At 40.8% G+C, this 23,662-nt stretch overlaps 1 protein-coding gene across 5 annotated transcripts in view; it reads right to left on the bottom strand.

Moving 5' to 3' along the window:
• Positions 1-23,662, bottom strand: part of PRKD3 (protein kinase D3) — an 80,530-nt gene that overhangs the window by 29,362 nt on the left and 27,506 nt on the right. For 3 of the 5 annotated variants that reach the window (XM_073338343.1, XM_073338346.1, XM_073338345.1), the window contains exons 3-8: positions 10,697-10,835; positions 8,961-9,092; positions 7,527-7,684; positions 4,691-4,880; positions 1,737-1,814; positions 215-398 (exon numbers count right to left, since the gene is read on the bottom strand). In XM_073338343.1, coding sequence (XP_073194444.1) covers positions 215-398; positions 1,737-1,814; positions 4,691-4,880; positions 7,527-7,684; positions 8,961-9,092; positions 10,697-10,835 — 881 coding nt within the window. Of the gene's footprint in view, positions 1-214; positions 399-1,736; positions 1,815-4,690; positions 4,881-7,526; positions 7,685-8,960; positions 9,093-10,696; positions 10,836-11,537; positions 14,474-23,662 lie in introns of those variants that run through there. The other 2 variants (XM_073338347.1, XM_073338344.1) reach the window with 2 other exon arrangements.

Below are 23,662 nucleotides of genomic sequence, written 5' to 3'. Positions count from 1 at the left end.
GCAGCTTTTGCAAGAAAAAAAAATCCCACCATATATCTAGGCTTTTAATTTACTTGGTTTTCAGCTTTATTTGGGACTAAATGTTCTGTAAAACTGTGCAAATGAAGACCTGACCAGCAACAACAAATTTGGAACTCTGCAAAAAAACTGTGTTTTAGTATACAGTATTGGGGAATGGAATGTCTGTAGCACAACAATCTTTGTTGCTGCTTACCTGATAGTTTTGACAGCTTCTTCATCTTTGTCCACATCAAGATCAGAAGGGTCCAAAAAGAACATTTTGTCCTCTGGAGGAGAAGGTTCTTCTGCATCATCCAAACCCCGACTACCGTCACTGTTTATTTCATTGCTGTCAACTTCCATTGGCATGTCCAAATCTTGGCCTGGACTAGAAGGTTCTAACAACAGATAGAATTATCTTAAGTTAATGACAAGTCATAGAACTCTCCCCTCTGATCTAGTCTTACACACACACAAAAATCAAGTCACAGACAAACAAAAAGACTGTCGATCACACCTGCGAAACCATTCAAGAGCCCTATATTTTTTCAGTATTGATGCAGAAGAGTATAAAGAACATACATATTGCAGGCCTCATTTCACATCATGCCAGGTTAGGGAGGTCAGGCCAAAACAGTCCTCATAAGAAAATTACAGGCAAAATTCTATGGTCTGGATTCACGGGTATTGCTAAAGTTATTTTGTACCACATATGCTGTGAGTAATGAAAATGGCCTTCAAGTGGCTAGAGATGGTCAATTCCTTGTTCAAGGGAATTCTCCACTAATGGAAAGTTTCCCCCTGTGCCAGCTGACCTTCCAACCCCAGCATACAGAGGAGGGGGGTGTTGGGGACAATCCAAAGGCAGATGTTACAGAACGGAGTTTGTACACACTCAGTTCTTCACTGGCATAAATTAAAACTGCTCCCCTGAAGCTTTCACTTATGTTGCCAGGTGGCCCAGAACCAGGGAGATACAATCACTCATCTATGACTCTCCCTCTCCATCTTATCTTCACAAAGCTCAGACAGAATGGAGAATCAAGCCTATGTCCTCCCTTTTGAATGGGTCAGGACAGCCAAGGGAAAAATGGTATCGGAAAGGGCAAAACCTCAAGAATTTAGGAAGAGATGACACTTCCCCCCAAGCCCTTTGGGAATAGAGTCCCATTAAACAAACCAAAGCTCCAACAAGTTAAAAAGTTAATGGAAATTCTTTCTCCAGATACGTACAGAAATGTTACTAGCACATTACAAAGTATTGTTTGGCTGACTGGCCATTAAAATGTGTTATTAAGAGAGAATGTTTCCCTATGCAATTTTCCATTTTACCCCATTAAAAATGGTCCTTTTTTCTGCAAAGAAAGTTGTTCTTCATGAAAAACATTGAGTAGACTGATCACAATTTAAATTCATTTTTGGACATGAAAAAATGTTCCTAATTCTTAACTTCAAGAGAAATATCAAATGAAGTATACTGAGTTTGCCAAGATTTTTTAAGTAAGTTTTAAACTACCAGAAAGACACGTCTTAAAACCAAACCTTTAATTCTCAATTACCTCATAGGGACTAATTCTTCTCCAGGAAGAAAAAAGGAGGAGTGGAAAAGGGCATTTAACACACTTTAGCCTTAAAATACTCAGAGTTGACAGGATCAGAAAGTAATAAAAATAAGGTTTGTGTATTTTGTTATGTCTCCAGAGATATTTCACTATTTGAAAACATGTTTTTCCTACCTCCATTGAACACCACCTCTCCAAGACAGTCTCTAGGTACTTTAGATGCACAACGTTTGTGACAGTTAAATCTGCAATCTAAAAAAAACCCACGTCATTACATATAGTTTAGTTTTACTCATACCAGAAAGAGCCTCTGAAATAACTATCACATTATTTTCAACAAGATAGTCAACCAACTTCAAGCCAGAAAACATGTCAACAATCTTGTCACAAAGTCACTTGCTGAGATGGCTCCACTGCAATTCATTAAATCATACTGGCATCTATGACTATCCTTTCATCTCTTCTCTCTCCAAGAAATATACTATTCTTTTCTGTGTGTGTGTGTCTCTCTCTCTCTCATTTGTTTTGTTTTTTTAATCCTGATTTTACTACTCTGCTCTGGTTCTCTTCTTTCATACTCTCCCTTCTCCATCCCCAGTTCCCTTTTCTCCATTGTTTTTGGGATCAAAGATTGTCTCCTCCCTACCCTTTGTTCTGCCTGCTGTTATGGGACTAAAGTTTTGTTCCGACCACCATGGCCACTATGACACCAAGTCTTTCACCACCCATCAAAGTTATAAGACTTCCCCCTGCTACCAGGCCATGATATCTCTCCCTTCAATACAGTCACCACAGCTTAAAGATTTCCTTCGTCTCCAGGACTGGTTTTGAACCAACAATCTGGCCCTCCCTGCTGCTGCCCACATGAAGCAGGAATCACCAGGGGTTTCTCACTTCCTCAGGATTAAACAGAAACAGCTCAGTCTCCTACCTTTTAAACTAAGTAGCTAAATGCTGGATCCAACTACTTCCTTATTTAGTCTTCTGAGCACCTAGAGTGACCAAATGTCAACAAAGTAATTGTCCCTTTTCTCCAGGACTGTTTCTAGTAAGATTTACAGAACAAGGTCAGTTTCTTCGTTTACTTTCAAGGAGCTGGAAAGATAAAGGTGCTCGGAATCCCAATAAGGAACTGAGAAGAAAGGGTCATACTGCATGAAATGCTAGTCATCTTATTTTTCATCTCTCTTCTTTCATGCTCATTTCTCACTTCTCTACGCTTTTTTGCTATCTGTATCTACTGAAATTTACTTCACTGAAACTGGGGATAGAGGAATTCCATGTGTCTGGATGGATTTAAGACCAGTTCTCTTTGAAGTGGCTGCTGTCAATCATTTCCACTCTCAAAAGGGTTAAAATAAAGTTTCAAGTGTCTTTTTAAGCTTTGTGCTCAATTACATATCAACAGTGCATATACAACAAGACAGAGATTCAAAATCCTAAATAATCCTGGATGCAGCCTAGAATTTCCACACTGCAATAACAGCAGAGATGAAAGATGTGAGGTTATAACTCTCCCCATTGCAAAGGAACCTACCGATGTCTGGTGTTCAATTTTACAGTTACTTTTACATAACAGACGGGAAAAAACAAAACCGAAAATTTTTTAAACAAAAGCTATTTAAACACAGGATTACTGAAGCTTTATTGAGCAACATGTCTCAAATATACTAAAACATGACCAAACAGTTTAGCCTCCAAATCTGACCTTCTGGTATACTCCAGGCAGAAATGTCCATCAGATTGTAAAATATTCTTTTTCTATGTTAATTTTTAAGATTCATCACTCTGCGCTTTTTAGCTTTCTCTGTGACAAACTGTGATGGTGTACCGCCCTCTGGAAGGCCCTGCAGTCCTACCACACCCTGCCCCAGAAAAAGGCAAGAGAGTGGGGTTTGGCCAAGTGGCCTAGAGAGGCTGCAGGGGAGGCAGCCAATCAGAGCCTAGAAGGCACATATAAAAGGAGTTGCAGGACCTAGACAGCTCAGTTGCTGGCTGGAGCTAGAGGAGGAAGAATGTTGTTCCTGGCTGGCTGAGAAGGCTGCAGCAACTGGACAGAGCAGTCGCAGGCTGGGAAATTCCACAGGTCAGAGACTGGGGAGAAACCCTGCCCAGGAGCAGGACTGTGAAGCTCTCCAGGCACAGAGGCCTCAGAGAAAGAGCCCTGACAAGAAGGGCCAGAGACCTGTTAGAAGCGCACCAGGTGAATACACCTGAGAGAACAGGGCAGAGATTGTTATGGACTCTCTGGGCAAGGAGGCCTGGGAGAGACCCTGCTTAAACAGGGAACAGGCTGGGGACCCAACAAGCTGATAGGACATAGTGGAAAGCAGCCCAAGGAATGCTGCAATAGATAGTAGTGAAGGAAGCAGCAGGTGGCTGCTAGCCACAGGGTCCTTGGCTTAGGACCTGGAGTAGTGGGCGGGCCCAGGTCCCCGGCCCCACACTGGCCAAATGCAGAAGGGCTGAGGATGCACTCACAGTGAATGACAACCCCTTTATACAAACAAAGCAATGAAACACTGAGTAAGTAAAGTCTGTAGTGTTTTGGTATTTGGCTAATGCAGAGTCAATAGAGAAAGAATGTGATAATGTGCCATGTTCTGAGAGCTGTGGTGATATAATCAAAGATGTGAGAATACAAACAATGAGGTAGAGATATGTTAAGATGTTCTCCCTATAAACACAGGTGCACCTAATGGAAAGAAACTAAACTGGAACAGGAAAAATGTGATCTAGGTCTTTTTAAGTACTATACTTGACAGTGCCTCGAAGAGTTTTTGTATTTGTTTTTTAAAAGCTTCTAGTTGAAATGCAAGCGATTTTTAAAGGAGGGAATGTCCTCCACAATATTTTTGAGCTACTCAGAATGATCCTTGGAGGATTACCTTCTTTGCTGAACTACATTTGAACTAACTTATTATTCAAGTACATTATTCACAAATTATACAAACAATTAATACACCTTTTTGAATGGAGCAAAGCATGAAAACTGCAATTATCTTAAATATATAATTCTGTTTTAAATAAAGCTGCTGTTTTAAATAATGAGATTCATTTTTAAAATGTTTAAATATTGTAACATTCACTGAAATGAATCTTACTCCTGTAGAGCACTGAACTCCTACCTTTACATTGCATTCCTTGGCGAAAAAGGCCCTTGAGCAAACGTTTGCAGTACTGGCATATGGTGGGACGAGTATAGGAATGGACAGCAAAAGTGTGAGGAACCTTCACCCTGCAAAGCACCATCTTTTCCATCCAGATTGGACGCCCACTCCAGGAGGGAATTCTCTTACTGGGCTCTGGGTGGCAGCGCTGGAATAAAAGATGCACATGAGATTTTAATAAAACCATGTCAGGCTTAGAAACAATTTATTTCAAGGGGCGCTTGGCCCAGACACTGAGCAAACATCTTTTTTGCAGAGCATCTTGGCCAAGCAGTTTCAAGATGTAATTTTGGAAGACTGAAAAAAGCACCATACTGTAAGGCAGAGAGCAGGAAAAAGTCTATGAATCTGTATTTCCACAAGGACTAAAATTATGATAAACTACACCAAAAATACCCACTTTTGATTTCTTCAGGTAGTATGGTAAAGGCTCAGAAACAGCACAGACCTATGATAAACATCAGTCTCACATGCAGACTCCTCCAAAAGGGGAGGCATTACAGGCAATCAACCCCAAAACAGACACCTGCCACATCACACTATCTATTTCAGAAAGCCTTGCATGCCAGGACAATTTACTAAATTAGGTAAAAATTCAAAATCCAAAATAATGTGTAATTTAAAAATTAAAATGAAATATTCAAAGCCTTACTGCTGATCTAGGTGTATTGTTTATGGAAGTAAAATAATAGTAACTTAGTTTCAGGGACAACTATGTGGAAAACACTGAACATCAGAGAAGGTGGAGGAATGTGGCACTGCAAAACTCAAACTATAGTAACATAGGACCAACTGACAAGACTGCAAATCCAGTAATCTATATTGTCAATTTAATCCCCTTAACACTGAAAACAAAACCAAAGAGATGAAATCTAAGATGCACTGGGCAAATATGCAGAATCTGCATGAAAAAAAATTAGATATACCATATTAGGTGGAGAAATAGTGATTATTCTATCATCATTCAAATGAACTTCTGCAAAGATGGTCAGTGATACTTAGTTGCATATATCTTCAAGTGCTCTGAGACTGGACCCTCCAGGCTCTGGCCAAAAGGTGTATTGTGTTCCTGAATGGTACTGTCTGTAAAATTTATACTGTAAGGTCTCTGAAGTTAGGAAATGCATCTCCCTCCACGTACTGTACAGCACCAAACACACCAACGATACACAGTAAACGACAGAAATAGTGTCTAACATTAAGATACTCTCCTGGTCATTAAAGACCTTGGACTAGATCCTCAGCTGATACAAAGTGAAGTTGCTTCACTGCAGTCTGGTATTCCCTTCCCACAATGGCGTTCAGTCACTCAAGGAATAAACACAGTTTTACCAAACAGCTCTGAAAGGGGCAGATGGCTCGCTGTGTTCTCTAGCCAAATTTAAAATGGTTTATGCCTGGGATTACGATATCTTCTGGGATCACATTGTTGGGAGCAGAGACATATTTAGGCCTGGCAGAAGCCTGCTGTTCATTTTAAGAGTCTGTTTTGATAACATTTAACAGCATAAGCATATGTAGAAGTGTATATGTGTAAAAAACTGCAGAATAATCATGTTTAATGTTGCACATGTGTAAAACTACAGAGTAGTCATTTGTGAGAACAAGAAAAAATAAAAGTAACTACAAAGCTAGAAAAGCCCATTTGAACTAACACTAAACTTGTACTGACAAGGGAAGAGAGTTAATATAGAAATGAGAGACTAATATATATGTATATGAAAAGATAACAAAACGTTATAAATAAGTTTGTGTAACAAAGGGACATTGAAGCTGTATTGTCTGGTGCTGGAGGCAACTATGATAAGATTGTCTTAATGAGCTTCCCACTTGTAAGTAATTGATCACTACTAGCTGAGTGTTTTGCTATAATAAATATTTGTTAGACCCATCGAGTAAATGAACTTCAACCCAACACACATGACAGCAAAGAAACTTGACAAATTTAGGATGCAAAATCCTGGCCAAAGACAATAAAGCAGAAATTTTTTAACTGCAACACATCACCTGCCATAACTCTGGCCACAGAAAGCTATTTCTATCAATTGCAACTAACTCTTAGATTTTATTTTTTAAACTGACAGTTAGAAGGTAAGAACAGGTTTAATATCAGTTATCTTACTCCCATCCACTGGTCACAGTTAGTAACAAATACAACTGATCTAATGATCCCACTGGCCCTTGGATGTTTTGTTGTCGTGTCTGGGATATAAGAGCTTGTGTTAATTTCTCATCCCTCTTAATTGTGGGGGGACTACTGTGGATAATATCTATGAGAAGTACACTTCCTGTAAGATCTTTACTCCCTACACAGATGTCTCTGTTGAATTCTGTGGAACACTCTCTCTTCTCACACTATAAATGTACAATTTATACTGTGTTTTACCCAATAAACTATTAAAGACTGATAAGTAATTGCACACTAAACCTATATTCCAAAAGAAAGCAATGTATTTTATCATCTCCTATCCCAAGATTTTTAAGGAATACACATTACTGTGAATGACACATTAATGGCAAAATGATACATAAAAAAGTTATAATCCACCTCAAATTTCACTTCTCACAATCCCTGTAATAAACACAGAATTATTATCAAATGTCATAGTGTAAAAGATTCACCAGCAATTTAAAAATAAACAAGCATGGTCTGAAATGGTTAATCTGAACTAGTTTTTACTCAATTTAAATCAGTTATGATATAAGGCTGGTTCTAGTTCCCAGAAACATGATGGATTTAACTCAGCATTATTATGTATAAAGTGTATTTTGTTTTTACATTTTTATTACATACCTCTTCAGTGGCAGTGGCTGTGTATTCAGTTTGCACTGGTCTAGGAACTGAAAGCCCAGCGCTTGGTAAAGACACATTAGACAAACGCCTCTTTCTCACTCCACTACAGTTATTTGGGATCTTGAAGGCACATCGCTTATGGTAGTTTAATCCACAGCCTAAAAATGTCAGTTTGAAAAAATTATGTAAAGAGAACTCCTCCATTAGCACAAATAATTAAAATATTTTAAAATGGAAAGTACAGTATTAATATTTGTATAAAGCAGAAGGGAAAAATATAAATCCAGAAACATAGTAGACAAATGTAGCAATTTGTTTAGATTCAGTTAATGTAATAGAATAGGGAACTCAGTATTTATTGTTAGTGTAATTTACAATAATGGCTTGTTTTGCACTAAAAATTTTGGAGTTTGCCATTTACCTAAATAATGATTTCCAATTACCCCTTTCAATAAAACCTGGAAACAGGGTCTCTCAGCTTGTGTGGCTACTGATCTTCCTTACTTCTTTTCCCACAGGCAGGCTCTCATGGCTAAGCTAAAGCCACAGGAGTGAAGAGGAAGCCAATGGGCAAGGAAGTGGTGTGTTTCTAGTACCTGGACAGCAGCCTGCTGACCACAGGCAGCAACTTTTGTCAGCACCAGTGGGTGCTCCGCAACCCCGCCCCTGGCCCAACTCCAACTCTCCCTGCCCCATTGGATCCTTCCCCAAATCCCCCCCCCCATCCCTGCCTCCTCCCACAAGCATGCTATGTTCCCCCTCCTCCCCATGCTTGTTGCCTGAAACAGCTGTTTCGTGGTGCAAGCGCTGGGAGGGACAGGGGAGAAGCAGGACCCAGCGGCGTGCTCAAGGGAGGAGGCAGAGCGGAGGCAAGCTGGAGTGGAGGGACGGGGAGCTGCTGGTGGGTGCAGAACACCCACCAATTTTTCCCCATGGGTGCTCCAGCCCCGGAGCACCCACGGAGTCGGCTCCTATGCTGCTGACAAGAGGCTGCAACATTTTCCACAATCCAGCTGGACAAAGGCCATATGGAAAGGGGTTCCCCTTTGGGACTCTCTCCATTAAACTTTTCAAAAAGCTATTGCAAGGAACTCAAACTCTACACTAATTGAGTCAGACTCAAAACCCCTGTGAGTTAAGTATTATTCCCTTTACTACAGGTTGGAAACAGGAACAGGGAAATTAAGTGTCTTGCCCAAGGTCATACAAATTGTGTGTCAGAGCCAGGAACAGAACTCAGGTTTCCTGATATACAGTCAAAGCTCCAACTGAACTATGCTCCTTCCCAAAAGCTGAATTCATCACTTACCAACAAATTAATTATACAACGTAATTAAGATACAGATCCTGCCTTTATACTTTCCGTGTAACTTTCTGTACAGATAAAAGCTAGAACATCATGATTCACCTATCAGCTATTAACACTTGACTTACCTTCACATTTTAATCCTTGCCGTACCAAACCCCAAAGCATCTCCCCACAATAGTCACAAAATGTAGGGGCTTTGTAAGAATGCACATAAAGTGCATGAGGACGAATCTGGAAATCTTCAACTGTAGCCAAAGCTTTAAAAAAAATTGCAGTAAATTACATATTTGTGACTGTAAGAATAATAAGTATTTATTGAAACCGTTCATTGTTTTAAAACAGTAGTTGCAAAGAACACCATCAAGCTGTTTAATACAAAAATTACATCCCAAAATCCCATACATTTGGAGGATTGCTCATACAAACTCATGCGCACAGTTTTTAGCTAAACTTTTTTTTTTTAATCTCTTGGTACCTGTAAGATAATAGAATCATGAGTACCAAACAGTACTTGCTACTGAAGAATATTTAGTGCTGACAAATCTGGTTGATTGGGGGTGGGGGTGTTATGGAACTACAAAATTAATGAATGAAGAAAACCCAACAGATTAAGTATAATTTAATTTTATTAAAACATTTGATAGGGTGCCTCACAAAACATTACCTAAAAGATAATTCAAAATAACTTGGAACAATATTAGGTGAATAGAAAACTGGCAGAACCGTAATCAAAGGTAATGCTAAACCAGGCTACCAAGGTGACTCAACTCAAATTTTACATCTTCTGAAGTACTCTGCCAACAAGAGACAAGGAAGAAAACTGGGTTACCATATTGCACTTTCAGGTATCAGAGAATGCTTCACTGTGCTATGACACAAGATTCAAGGAAACTGCCCTCCCAGGTTTGCTTGAGACAAGTCAAGGAGAACAGTGACCAATGCAATTCCTATTTCCCTGGCTGGATCTAACTCCTGTCTCAGAAACCAGGCAAGAAATTCCCTCTCAGTATCCAAGGTGGTATTCTGGGCCTCAGTTATCATACCCCTGCTTTCTATTCCCCCTGGATTACTAATATATGCCAAAGTGCTGGCTCTGAAGCCCAGGGAGAGGGACAGGTTTCAGAGCCTGAGCCACAATGTCTACAATGCTGTTTTTAGTGCTATAGAGTGAGTGCTGCAGGCCATAATCTGTAGACCCGGGCTCCAAGACTCACTGCACAGATATTTTAAAATGCAGGGTAGACACAAACTGTTAGGTTTCCATTTCCAACTTTACCAGCAGTCCATGGATGTGTCTCCATTTATTTCAATAGGCTTTGAATCAGATCCATAGAGCCCAACATCTCAAAGATTTTGAAAATGCAATGGGTTCTTTAATAACCACCACCTTTGTTTTCTGCATCATCTACAAGATGGTTCACTCAAGCAGCACAACACCACCACATCCTGACAGGTAATGATACAGAATACTCATCTACATTAGCACTCTTTTTTGCTGTAATCAATCACTGATGGAAACTGTAAAATAGAAAGGGTGCAGACCTAGGTATAAACAACATGGTTGCTGGGGGAACTTGAGTTCTATCTATACTTTAGCTTCCACAGTTAATATCAGAGTTGGAGGATTAAGACCACAAAGTTTGTTAGTGCAGATGCAGCCACAGAGAAGACAAATTCACTGAATCACAAATACCATTTCAGGGAGCACTCTGGATTTCTTTGGAAATCTGCCTCAAAGCTTGCTCAGCCAAATAGCTTCAAGACCACAGCTCATGGTCATATTGTTGCAGACAGTGTACAGTAATACTGTGACTTTTATTCAATAATAAGAATGGTTTCATTGCAACTACAAAGGACCTACCAGAGAGCACAACCTCAACAAGATCTCCTTCATGTATCTCTTCTGCTGATGTAATCCTATGCAAAATATTTTCCGAGTTCAGGTCATGGCGAAAGAGGAGAATTTTGTCATACATGCCAAAGAAACCACACTCTGGGAACTGCAACAACAACAAAAAAAAAGACTCTAAATTAGCACATGCCATAGTTTGCTAAATCCCATAAACTGAATATTTTCTATATGACCACAGAACTTTTGTGTGCTGCAAGTGTTCCACTAGAGATCCAGTTAATATCTCAGCTTCTGAAAAATAAATTATCTGACTTGAAATCCAGCACAGGCTAAAAAAGGCAGAAATTAAATATGTATATTGAAATGGAAACTTCCTAAAACTACACTAAAAAGAAAGGCTTTTAGCCATGGTTTCTTGCAATCATTGATGCTGATGCACCGATGGAGAATTACGGATGTGAATTTTGCCAGATGCAGCCAATGATTCTAGAACAAATTTGATCCATTTAAAGGAAAATAAGACCTGCAAATTCAATACACAATTTGAAAGCCAAGCTTTGCTCTTTCTAACTCAACATCACCACCAGAAATCCTGATCCAGGGGAGGTGCTATTCAAGTATGTACCTCTGTAAACATTCAGCTCCAGATAAAAGATTACATAACTAGAACTTAGTTAACACTTCTGTTGATATGTGAGCCAGAGAAGAATCCAACTCAGTATCCTACAACTCTTTAGATTCGCAGGCATAAAAAGAGTAAAATCTTATTTTTGCAAAAGACAGTGGATAGGACTCTGAATACAAACATGGAGCAAATATACTTACAACACTGTCATTTTTCTGTCCATACCTTACTTGACTCCATGTTTGCCCATTTTCCAAAAGTATTGTTACCAATTGTTGGCAGCAGGAAAGAAGAATTTCATTTTCTTTGGACCGTGTAAATCAATATAGTAGTTCACAGAGGAAAAGGAGAACCCAAATGCGTCCTGGAGAGCAGTGAAAACCTATCATCCCAGCCTCCCCCATCCTTGTGTCCAAACAGTTTCTAATCAGAGGTTGGGTGAGAACAAATATACAAAAGCAGTTTGTAGAAAGAAGGAGGGAGAACATAGGAGAGACATGACTCAGTATACAAGGGACAACACTTTTAATTAAAAAGTGAAGTTTGGATTACAATTTCTTTACATACCCAGTAAACACAGAATATACACATTAAATAATGTGGTACCATGAATGTTTAAGTACCATACAACATATAATTTTCTTTAGCCAAGGGAGCTGATGGTGAATTTCTGCCAGGAATTTGTACAGATTCAATGATTGTGTCCATTGTTTCTGTATTTTCTTCTTTTATATGTCATTTGAAAAGTAATGGGCTGGGATTGTAACTGAATTTTGAGATTCGAAAGCCATTCTAATGCTTCTCGGGTAGCGACAGTAGTCCCCCTTTTGCCACCACTGTAAATACGAATGGGTCAGTTGACTGATGCGATGAAGTGAGCTGTAGCTCACGAAAGCTTTTGCTCAAATAAATTGGTTAGTCTCCAAGGTGCCACAAGTACTCCTTTTCTTTTTGCGAATACAGACTAACACGGCTGCTACTCTGAAACCAGTCACAATATGGTGATTCTTTGATTTTCCATTTGCTATAGAGGTATCCACACCCTCTGAGCACTGTCCAAATGCGGTTGAGTGCAGTCCACTGCCTGTGGGGAAGGCAAAATCTTAGGACTTCTTTCACTGGAACTTCAGGTCAGGTGTTCAGAATATCACACAAGTGGCCAAAGATTCGAGCCAGTGAGTGCTGGCGTCCTCTCCATTGGCCTGTAGCATTGACACATAGCTCCAGAAAGGCTTCCTAGATTTGAATGGGGAAAGTGGCAATGAAATGAGGTCTTTGTGTATCAGCAGATCCAGAGTGGTCAGGATCTTCTTGTACTCCTGGACCCCAGCAGTGTCTCACCTGATGTTGACTGGCACAGTGCCCGCCAAGACTGGTAACCACAGTATTGGCATTGATTTGAGAGAAACAATTGTGAGCATAGCATTGATTTCAGTGTCAATGAGATTGGTGTGGGAGCTGTTTTACCAAACTGGCATACAACACTCCACTGTTGGCAAGACCAGGGCTTGTACTGACATTTGAAGTGTGCTTGCATCACATCCCCAGGATGTGCCTGTGAGCTTCTTGATATTAACCCTTTTCTTTATCTTCTTTTTGGTGTTGTCAACGTGTTGGTGACACCTTGGCATCTGATCGAGGGTAACTCCAAAGTACTCAGGATTGTGGTCATGCAGTAGAGGTAGACCACAGAAGTCCACTTTCCTTGGCACTTCTGCCTCATGGTTATTCAAGTGGAAGGCAGAGACAGGTGTTTTCAAAGTGTTGGGTTTCAGTTGCCAAGCTCTGAAATACATCTCAAATATCCAGAGGTAGTTGTTCATGACCTTTTCTGTGGCCTTCAAAGATGATACTTGCATTGCTAGCACAGTGTCATCTGCATAGATAAATTTATGGTATGATATGACCAGAATGTTGCTGGTACAGACACAGAACAGTGTAGGCACTAAAATGGATCCATGTGGGAGGCCACTGTTCAATTTCCACGATGTGCTGGCGGACTCACCAAGGCGTACAGTGATTTTTCTGTTACTCAGCATCTCAGTGATAAGTATGATGGTTGATTAGCACTGGAAAGCTAATTAGTTCAGCAGGAGACTACAGTATCTTATGCAGAAGGTCAATGAATGCTGCCGCTGTTTTTAATTTTCACTGGTAGTCAAATTTTATGTAGCTGGTTACGACCAGCACCTGGTCACAGCAGTTGCAACTAGTTCTAAATCTGGCCTGCTCTTTGGGGACCAGTTGCTCCAGTATCAACTACAACCTTTGAAGTAGAAACCACTCCAACAATTTATAGCAACTGCTAAGGACAGAGATGGGCTGTTATCTTTTGGTAGTCAGTATCCTTTGGGGGCCTCTTTTTCCAGGCTTCGAAATGGCTATGATCTGTATTTCCTTCCCAATTGGTAAGGAAATAACTTCCTTCCTTATGCCAGCATTTCCTCAACAATACTGGTGTGACCATCTTTATTTTACTGGGCATGCCATCCATGTTTACTTTGGATGACCATTGTGTACAATACTCAGGAGTCACCAGGCTTCCAGCAGTTAACAGTGCATAGCACTCAGAATGTACTTGAGAAGTCATGGAGAGGCAGCTCTTTTTCAATGTCAGTGGGTATCACGCACACATAAGGAAGAAAAGAAAAGACATCTTGGTGGATACTGCGGCACATTTCATCTACAAACACTGGCTGAGATTATCCATCCCACGTTCCCAGTCATTGAGAAGCTGACTGTGCTTATGAAGAAGCAGCATGCTGTTTATTCTTCCTGCCTGGTCCATTCTCATATGTTCCACACACAAGCCTGTTACTCTTTTCTTCCATTGTATTCTGGAAAGAGGTTATGACAGCATAACCATGGTCTCAAATGCAGAGCATTGTAAACCATCAAACATGAGCTGATAGAGAACAAAATTCCACCACTGTCATGCGATTTTACCTACACCTCCCCACTTGTTTCCTACGTAAGCAATCTCCGGCACTTATTGCCAACTTCACTCTCTATCCAAGCAGAGTCATCCACAGATGAATCTTGGTAATTGGCATTTGTCCATGAATTATCAAAAAGTAGTATTTTTCCATCAAGCTCCCAAAGGTCTGTGTCAGGGGAGGAGATAAAGAGGGTGGGAATGTCTGTACGGCCAGAGTCTGTGCCTGAAACATAAGAAGAGATTTTGTAATACACACAGTGATGTGCTGTAGTAGTAATATTTCCCATGTTTGGCTAATCAAACTCCCACCTCTCCTTCACCATCTCAGACTAGATACTAGGAATCAGTAATAGAATGCTAGGCCGTTGTAAGTCACTTTTACTCAAAATATTAGAATTTTATAATTGGCCTTCTAGGCTTGGTTCTTAATGTCTTGGTTACTGTTCATTTCCGGGTGTTTTTTTGATGGCAAGGCCAGCTTCTCCAGGGTGACCTCATCTGCACTTTCTCTGGCATCAGAATGTAAGCGTATTTTGGCTTCCAGTGTACTTTGGTACTGCTCCAGCTCACTACAGCTGCCTCTGAGGGAAAATAGGATATGGAGTAATAAATTAAGGAGAAAACTGAGTGAAGAATTGAGAACTGCATTAAGCAGAGCATACATAATATGGGTTTAAATACTGTAAATAAGAGCAATACACAGTACCTCTAATTTTAAGATCTGTATTCAAAATTTTGACTTCTCCAGTCTGTCTCTCTCAGGACTGTCTCTTTGTCATCCTTCCAGGAAGCTGGTATCAACCACATTAGTGATAAATTCTTCCTTGTCGATGAAGCAATGCTATACCATGGCAGGAAGACATCTGAAGGTTCAGTTATCAAGAGTGATGTCTGATAGATGTGATGTTTTAACACCCTTAAACTATTACTTGCCTCCTTGTAAACCGTAGCCAGCAGAGAATCTGATGATTCTGAGGGATGCCTATTTGTGCTTAATCTTGGAAATAATTTGAGTTTTTTATGACATACTTATTACACACTATTTATTAATACATTATTAATTTTATTACATTATGAAAACAGCAACACTCTTCCAAGATTTCACTTTTGTCACTCATATTACTTCGATTAAGCCTCCTACATGTTTCATCAAGGAGTACCAGACGTGAAACAGCATGAAGGTATTTAAGAAGCCAACTCAAATAAAGAACTCCTCCCACAAGCATTCGGGCCTTGAGCAGTCCAGGCAAACAATGCACGACTACAACAAAGCTTAAACTTGTTCATAATAATAATTTTAAACACACTAGCAGCCTATTTAATTTTAGAAACAGCAAAAAATATCCACCTCCCTTTCCATTTCTCATAAGGAGTCTTGAAGTTTAAGTCTCCTGAGTGTGATGGATGCACTTGCTTTCATCTGCATAGTTCTTGGAAGTCCGGAACCACTGGAGAAAGATCAAGTCTCAGGTCTGGTTCAGCATTGAGTCTGCTTCTGTATTTGGTGTTCAGATGTGCATATGAGGAAAATACTTTCTCGCATAAGTATGTTGTTAAAAAATGGTAACAAAACTATACTAGCTTTTTCTGCCATCTTAAACTCAGCCAAAAGTTGATGAATGACAGATTTCTGAAACTCCTTTTCAGTTCATAATCACAGGAGATCTCAATCAATTTCTTCCCCCCCCCCCCCCAGTGCTCAATATCTGCGTTGAGAAAGTGGTATCAAAGGGGTTACGAATCCAGTCATTATCACCTGACATAGCTGAAAAATATTGCCTGAACGTTGTGCAAAGTCCTTTTAGGTGTGCAGTTATATTGGTTTTAGTGTAGTGATCCAACTAAAGTTTATGTTCCGCCATGAAGTCATGGGGCTCGGGTGCCAGCCACCCGCACCTGGAGTCCCTAGGGATGGCTCTGTCCGCCATTACAGAATTTTTTCTGAGAACCCCCAATACATTTAGTGAAGCCCCAGGGCTTCACAAACCCCAGTTTGGGAACCACATGCTCTAAGAGAAAACTACATGTAGTATATATTGTATATATGTTGGGGGGGGGGGGAAGACTGTTGTATATATACACACCCACACACCAATACCTATATATACACATACCTAAACACAAAAAAGGGTGATACATTACATTTACTGCCTTCTTAACCAGCACTCATCCTCTGAGCATCAAACAGCAAACCACTGAAAACAAAATGCAACCACATGCAAAAAGTGTTTCCATCTTTTTTCTCTCAAAAAAAAATTCTACTGGCTTGATGCCCAGGATGTACAATACTCAGTCATAGGCCAGTAACTAATTTGAAGCATAGTATCTTACAGAATATCAGTGTAGAAATGGAAGCTTTTTACGCCATTAGCAAGACAATGAAATGATCTGCCCATCCAAAGGTAGCCATAGTAGAATTCTAGATATCAGATCATGGCATTATGTACAGAAGAGTAATTTTATGTTATTTAAAGGTTTCTGAAATGTATTTATAATTAATTTCTCTCTCAGAACCTTGGCCCGTTGAAATCATTATACTAACAAAATCTAACTTTAGAGGCAGAGGGGTTACAAAATATAGCTTCAATAAAAATATCATATGAGTTATGAGGAGAGGCTGAGGGAGCTGGGATTGTTTAGCCTGCAGAAGAGAAGAATGAGGGGGGATTTGATAGCTGCTTTCAACTACCTGAAAGGGGGTTCCAAAGAGGATGGCTCTAGACTGTTCTCAATGGTAGCAGATGACAGAACGAGGAGTAATGGTCTCAAGTTGCAGTGGGGGAGGTTTAGATTGGATATTAGGAAAAACTTTTTCACTAAGAGGGTGGTGAAACACCGGAATGCGTTACCTAGGGAGGTGGTAGAATCTCCTTCCTTAGAGGTTTTTAAGGTCAGGCTTGACAAAGCCCTGGCTGGGATGATTTAACTGGGAATTGGTCCTGCTTTGAGCAGGGGGTTGGACTAGATGACCTTCTGGGGTCCCTTCCAACCCTGATATTCTATGATTCTATCTGAAGACTCAAACATAATAAAATAGCTTTTGTTTACAAGGTATGCCATGTAAAGGATAAATGATGGTTTAATATGGTATAAAGTTATACCATTTGGGATGTCTGGACAATTCACAACCTCACCACTCAAGAGCAATGCAGCTATTAGAAACTCAGGATAAAACCTTTTTTACTATACCATGCTTTATATGATATTTCATAGCAATATATTTTTGCATTTTGTTCAAGTCCCCATCACCATAATTATTAGTTAGATTGCATAGCAAAGTCCCAAGTTACTTTTATAGAATGTTCAGCTCTTGGGTTATAAAAAGCTTTGCTAAAATTAGGCATCTTTAATTTGGGGGAGAGGGATGTGCCTGTAAACTTTATTTTGACTATGCTTTTTTTTTCCTGTGGGTGCTCCAGCCCCAGAGCACCCACGGAGTCAGCGCCTATGCAGGTAGTATATATATTGTGTGGATGTGGCCCATATAATATATAGAGAGCTGCATATGAGGCCCACTATGGAGGGAAAACTTTACCAAAGAGGAAAATATTACAGCTTGACCTCAGCTGGTCGAACTCTAAATTAATCATCTCTACTAAAAATTAATTCCACCACCAGACCCCAATTGAGAATGCCTTATCTCTGGCTCTCATATATTTAATACAACTACCATCAATGTTTCAACTGAAGGAAACAGGTTCTCTCTCATCTTCGGTGGAACTCATCCCCTTTTCTGGCTATTACTAAACCATCACTACCAGAAGACTTATCCCTGACACAAAAGTAAATACTTTTGCCTCTAAAAAGCAACGGATTGCACTATATGCCAAATATATTAAATGTTACATATCTTTGTGAGGGGGGGCATCTCAGAACCTCTGATAAAGACTATTTACTCATTCAAAACTACTCAGTTTGTGGCCTGCTTAAAAAAAAATTGCCTGTGTCACTTGTATAATCAGCCTGGCCTAGATATTTTAGTTAATATAAATAAAGCATTGTTCATAGGAACCTGGAGATCATACAGAATTTTAACAGCTTGCAGCATATTACCTTCAACATAAGCACCGCTTACCCTTCCACCAGACTGCTTCAAGTTTTCATGACTCTGAGAAAAGCCAGTCTAGAAATATCATTTATGGGGGAGGACCAACAAGAGTTTTCTACTGATCAGAGAAGAGATTTTAAAGCACTTTAAAATTCAGATCTGATCCACTGGGAGGGAAGGTATTTTTTTTAATGTTGGCTTTTTGTGTAAAAATCCACTTTGCACTACACCACATCAAGGTCAGACTCTGCCAGCAAAGCCAATATAGTCTACTCAAATTGAAGTAACCAGCTGCTGCTAGTGGTTTCAGCATTTTATTCTGTTCCAAAGCCCCAAGTGCATGTGTGAGTTTAAAATGTAACAAATATAAAAGAGGAAAGACAGTCTCTCTCTCTCTCTCCCCCCACTAGTGGTTCTCAACCTGTGGCCCAATCAGCACACAGCTGTGGCCCATGTGACATCCTCAGGGCCATAACTAGGGTAGGACGGGAGGGGCACCTGCACTGGGAGCAGAGCCGGGGGGGGGGGGCACAAAAAATGGCACGGTGCAGGATCAGGCCCAGCATCAGTCCCCCTCCCCCCAGCAAGATCAGGCAGAGCAGCATCAACCCTCACCCCCCCCTCCAGCAGCAGGAGGCCAGGTGCTCAGCACACACACCCGCATGCAGCATCACGGGTCCAATGACCCTAGCTGAAGCAGGCTACCCGGCACTAGGATCACAGCAGCAGGTAGACAGGGCTGTCATTAACAAATACTAAACCCTTTTTATTATTATTATTATCATATGTACCGAATTTTACTTTTCCCCAGGGGGGTTCCACCCCTGCTCTGCCCTGAGGCCTCCTGCCTGCACTTTACCTCTTCCCACCCCCACCATGCCTCCTCCTCAAGGCCCCGCCCTCGTTCCAGCTCTTCCCAACACCACTACACCCCCTCCCCGAGACCCCTGCCCACCACTCACTGCTGGTCTCCGCCATCTTCCAAGCCGCCAAACAGCTGTTTGGCAGTACCCCCGATTAGCTAATCAGCGGCGCTGCCTAACAGCTTTAGTTGGTGGGTGCTGAGCATCCGCTTTTTTTTTCCTGTGGGTGCTCCAGCCCCAGAGCACCCACGGAGTCAGCGCCTATGCAGGTAGTATATATATTGTGTGGATGTGGCCCATATAATATATAGAGAGCTGCATATGAGGCCCACAATGGTACGTAGGCTGAAAACTACTACTCTACACAAACACAAAGAGGACATATTTACAACAGAGAAGGTGATGTGGCTCATGACATTCATACTTCACTTTCAAAATGATCTATATGCACAGGGAGAGTCTGTAAAGAGTTTAGAGAACAATCTGAAGTTGTAGCTCAATCCTATTAAAGTTCCATATTTAATTACAATTTTTAAATGACTGTTAGAAAAAGAGTATTAGTTAACTAAACCCTGAAAAATTACAAATGATTCAAAGTTATCAAAAACTAAATTTTCAACTAGATAGTAATTCTCACCTCCACCTATGAGAAACAAAAAGAAATCAAGGGTGATACCACCTCCAAAATGAAAAGCTACACCGACAACTACGCAAAGTGATTGCTCAAGGAAAAGATCAACAGCTTAACAGAAAGGTAAGCCTTCCAATAATTTAATTTTACCTTTTATGCTCTTATTTTTCATCCAGGCAGAACATTTCATCCAATGCTGAACATGTTTGGGACAGTCTCTTAAAATTAGAGGTTGTCTAATTGAGAAGGCGATTTGGACAGTTTTCACTTTGCTGGATAACAGTAAGAAGGAAATGATCCTTGTAAAGTGTTCTGACATTTTTGCAGTTTCCACAGTATGCATCCGATGAAGTGAGCTGTAGCTCACGAAAGCTTATGCTCAAATAAATTGGTTAGTCTCTAAGGTGCCACAAGTACTCCTTTTCTTTTTGACATTTTTGAGTTAGTGGGGCTATTTAAGTTCAATGTATTAGGTTTCTAAAATTAAAGAGTTGTTGATAAACTGTTCTGAGTGCAACTGCCATATTTATATAAATATAAAAGACCAATCTTTAGTCTTTGTTAAAAAATACCTGTACTTTGGTCCATATTAAATCCCTTTACTTCCTTGTTGTAGAAAGAAGACCTTCCTCCTCAACGAAGTTGCTTATCAATTAAGCTGCAGCAATGAAGACAAGTGAGACTCGGGAGCTGTAGCACCCAAGAAGATATGAGACTGGAAGGCCAGGGCCAGGGAGAGAAAACAACGGAGATATGTGCACCCCAAGCCCTACAAAACATGTTTCTTTCTCACCCTGCCAAAGACATCAAACTAGGTCACAGGAGCACTGCTGGGGGAGATCAGATGGCCACTAAGTGCTGATTTCCCCACCTCCCCGTAAGAGATGGGAACTGTTGGCCACTCAGCTACTACTACTACTCTCCCAGTGGCCCCCACCGACAATCAGGGCATTCAAATGATCTTCTGTAAGTCATCAGATAACCTCTGTGCCTCAATTTGTAAAAATGAGAATTAAATTTTCCTGCATCATAGGGATATCAAGTTTCATTCACAAATGTTTATAAAGTGCTTTGTGAGCTTTAGACTGCAGGTACTTCAGTAGTATTATTAATAATAAAAGTTGGTATGTTAATGCCTAAATCAATTCTATATATATAACAGGTTTCAGAGTAACAGCCGTGTTAGTCTGTATTTGCAAAAAGAAAAGGAGTACTTGTGGCACCTTAGAGACTAACCAATTTATCTGAGCATAAGCTTTCGTGAGCTACAGCATCCGATGCATCCGATGAAGTGAGCTGTAGCTCACGAAAGCTTATGCTCAAATAAATTGGTTAGTCTCTAAGGTGCCACAAGTACTCCTTTTCTATATATATGACGACTCCCAGTTAGAGCATACCAACTACACTACATTATAGAATAATTTACTTCAGCAACAGGGAGAAAGCCAGCATGCAGGCACTTGCTATCAGGGTTACCTATGTCTGCCTGCAACGAAAAGTGAAATTTTTATTGATGCAATGGCGATTCTAACTCAACAGGGGAGACAACCATTGACAGTCCTCTCTCAGGACAGATCACAAAGAATCAACTATGCACCACAGATTTCCAGGGATCTACAAACAAGCAGTTTCCATGAGTAGTGGGCTAAACTGCAGGAGTCATTTTCTATTTCTTTTTGTAAAGATTGTTCAGTTAATTTTTTCCTTGTTCTGTGCTTTTAGGACATATGTGCCAGAAATTTTTCCCCAGTTAACTAGAAATCATGTACGAAGGTGAAAAGTATGTTTGGTTATAAAGTTTAAGCTGTAACTAAACCTATTTAACCATCCTCATGTATAAATCCTAGATTATAATTTTTTTTAATGATTTACAATTACTTCGAGTTCTAAACACTCAAGGCAACTAGCTCACAGTTAAGAGACTGTGTTAAACTATAATTAAGAGATTGTACATGCCATGTGGAAATCCCCTTTGTAGCTGCAAATCTTGAAACATGCCAGACTCTCATTCCGCATTCAGGAAAGTACTCTTTCCTTACTAGTAAACAGCTTTAAAGTCTCTCCCCATTAGGATCTAATTCCAAAGTGTCTGAAGCAAGGTGTAAGAGTTACAGTATTTCTAAGAACTTGGAGACTTGACTCTCAAACAAATTACATGCTCTACATGATAGGATAAATTAGTTTTTGAAAAGGAAAGTATTGATGGAAGATGTCGATGTATGCAAGTAAAATCAATTTAATGCATTGTTGTACCTTGTGTGTTAGAAATAAAGACTACTACTACAGGTAAGGCTGCAAGTCTTTCATGAAGGTCACAGTAGTGACTGATGCCATGACTTTCCGGGACCACCGGGACTTCCACAGCTGCAGCAGCTGACCCCAGGGTCTCCCCAGCTGCTGGAGTGGCCCCGGGGCCAGCCGCACTGGCCACTGTTTGGGCAGCCCCAGGCAGCTGGTCCCCAAAGCTGCCCCGGAGCAGTGGTCTGGGAGGAGCGGCAGGGCCCCTGAGCCATCCCCCTCCCAGGAGCAGCAACAGAGGCAGTGCCTCTGGGCCGCCTGGCTCCCAAGAGTGGCGACAAGGCCTCCGGCCACCCCCCTCCAGGAGCAGTCACAGGGCCCCGGGCAGCCCCATATCTGCAACTGTATATGCTATATGGTTTCCCCTCTCTTTAAAAACCTCACTTTTGATTTTAAGAACAGACAATCATTTATTTTACAGGAATACATTTTTCGACCTTTTGGTAATCTGTCTCTTGAGATACAGACCTCCGATAAGATACGTAAGAATCCTATCACAAAATCTGTACTGTATCTATATACATGCATAGGTCATACCACTCTCACCTGAGGGCAATTACAGACCTAATCTTCATTTTCTATAACCGATTTTGAATCAAACAGTCATTCCAGAAACCAAGGCCTTGTCTGCATTATACTGCTCAATCATTTGTGCTTCTGTTGATGCAAAAAAAGACCGAGTGCACCTACATTTGCCAACTTCAACTAGTGTAAGGTTTGCTGTTGTGTTTACACTTGGGTTGCCTCACAGTGATTAAAATAACAGCTGTCACCTTTTACAGCTATCAAAAGGTAACTACCACCTCAGCGGGCTAACCTCTTTAAATCACCAGCTGAGGGTCCCCTTTGTGCCCCTCATCATACCTTCAGCATATTTAATATCTCCCCAATACCAGAGATGGCCCCCCCAGCCACGCCCCTCCATATTAACTGCTCCCCCTTTGCCCCATCACACAGTCCAGCTTGCAGGTCCACATCTGGCAATCCTGCTGTGGAAATCCAGCCAAGGCTGCATACTCTGCCCCCTCCCCATGATCCATCACAGCATCCTCCTCCCACCTCCTGCTCTGGAATGCCTCAGCTAGAGAACTACTGATTGTTTGCCAGCTACAATCCCCTGCTCTGATGAGCCACAGGTGTTTCGTCAGCATATCCGTAGCTGGCTGGGCTTCAGCAGAAGGAGTGGAGCTGGCAGCTTTATTCCTCACAGCCCTTCAGCTACCCTCCCCCACCTCACCCATTCCCTGTCACATTTGTAGGGGCAGTGAGGAGCTCAACTAAGCTCCACTCTTCTGCTGCCATCTCAGCTAGCGAGCTGTATATGGATTGCTGGCCAATAATCTCACTGGCAAACAAGCAGCGGTTTTATATTCCAAAGAGTGTCTTTTAGAAAAGCAGCTTGAAGCTAAACTTTGCATAAATTCTTATTTTCAAGCAATATTATAAAAATCACCAGAAATTCTCCCTTTGGTAGTGTAATAAATAGAAAAGCTTTTTCAGCTTATCTTCCAGACAAATACATAAATAAATATCTGAGGGGAACCATCAGACCCTTTTTCAATTTTTTTTAAG

This window comes from Lepidochelys kempii, chromosome 3 (genome assembly GCF_965140265.1).
Source record: "Lepidochelys kempii isolate rLepKem1 chromosome 3, rLepKem1.hap2, whole genome shotgun sequence".
NCBI classification, from domain to species: domain Eukaryota; kingdom Metazoa; phylum Chordata; order Testudines; family Cheloniidae; genus Lepidochelys; species Lepidochelys kempii.
Note: the sequence above shows the minus strand (reverse complement) of the source record. Positions and strands in the feature narration are given on the sequence as shown.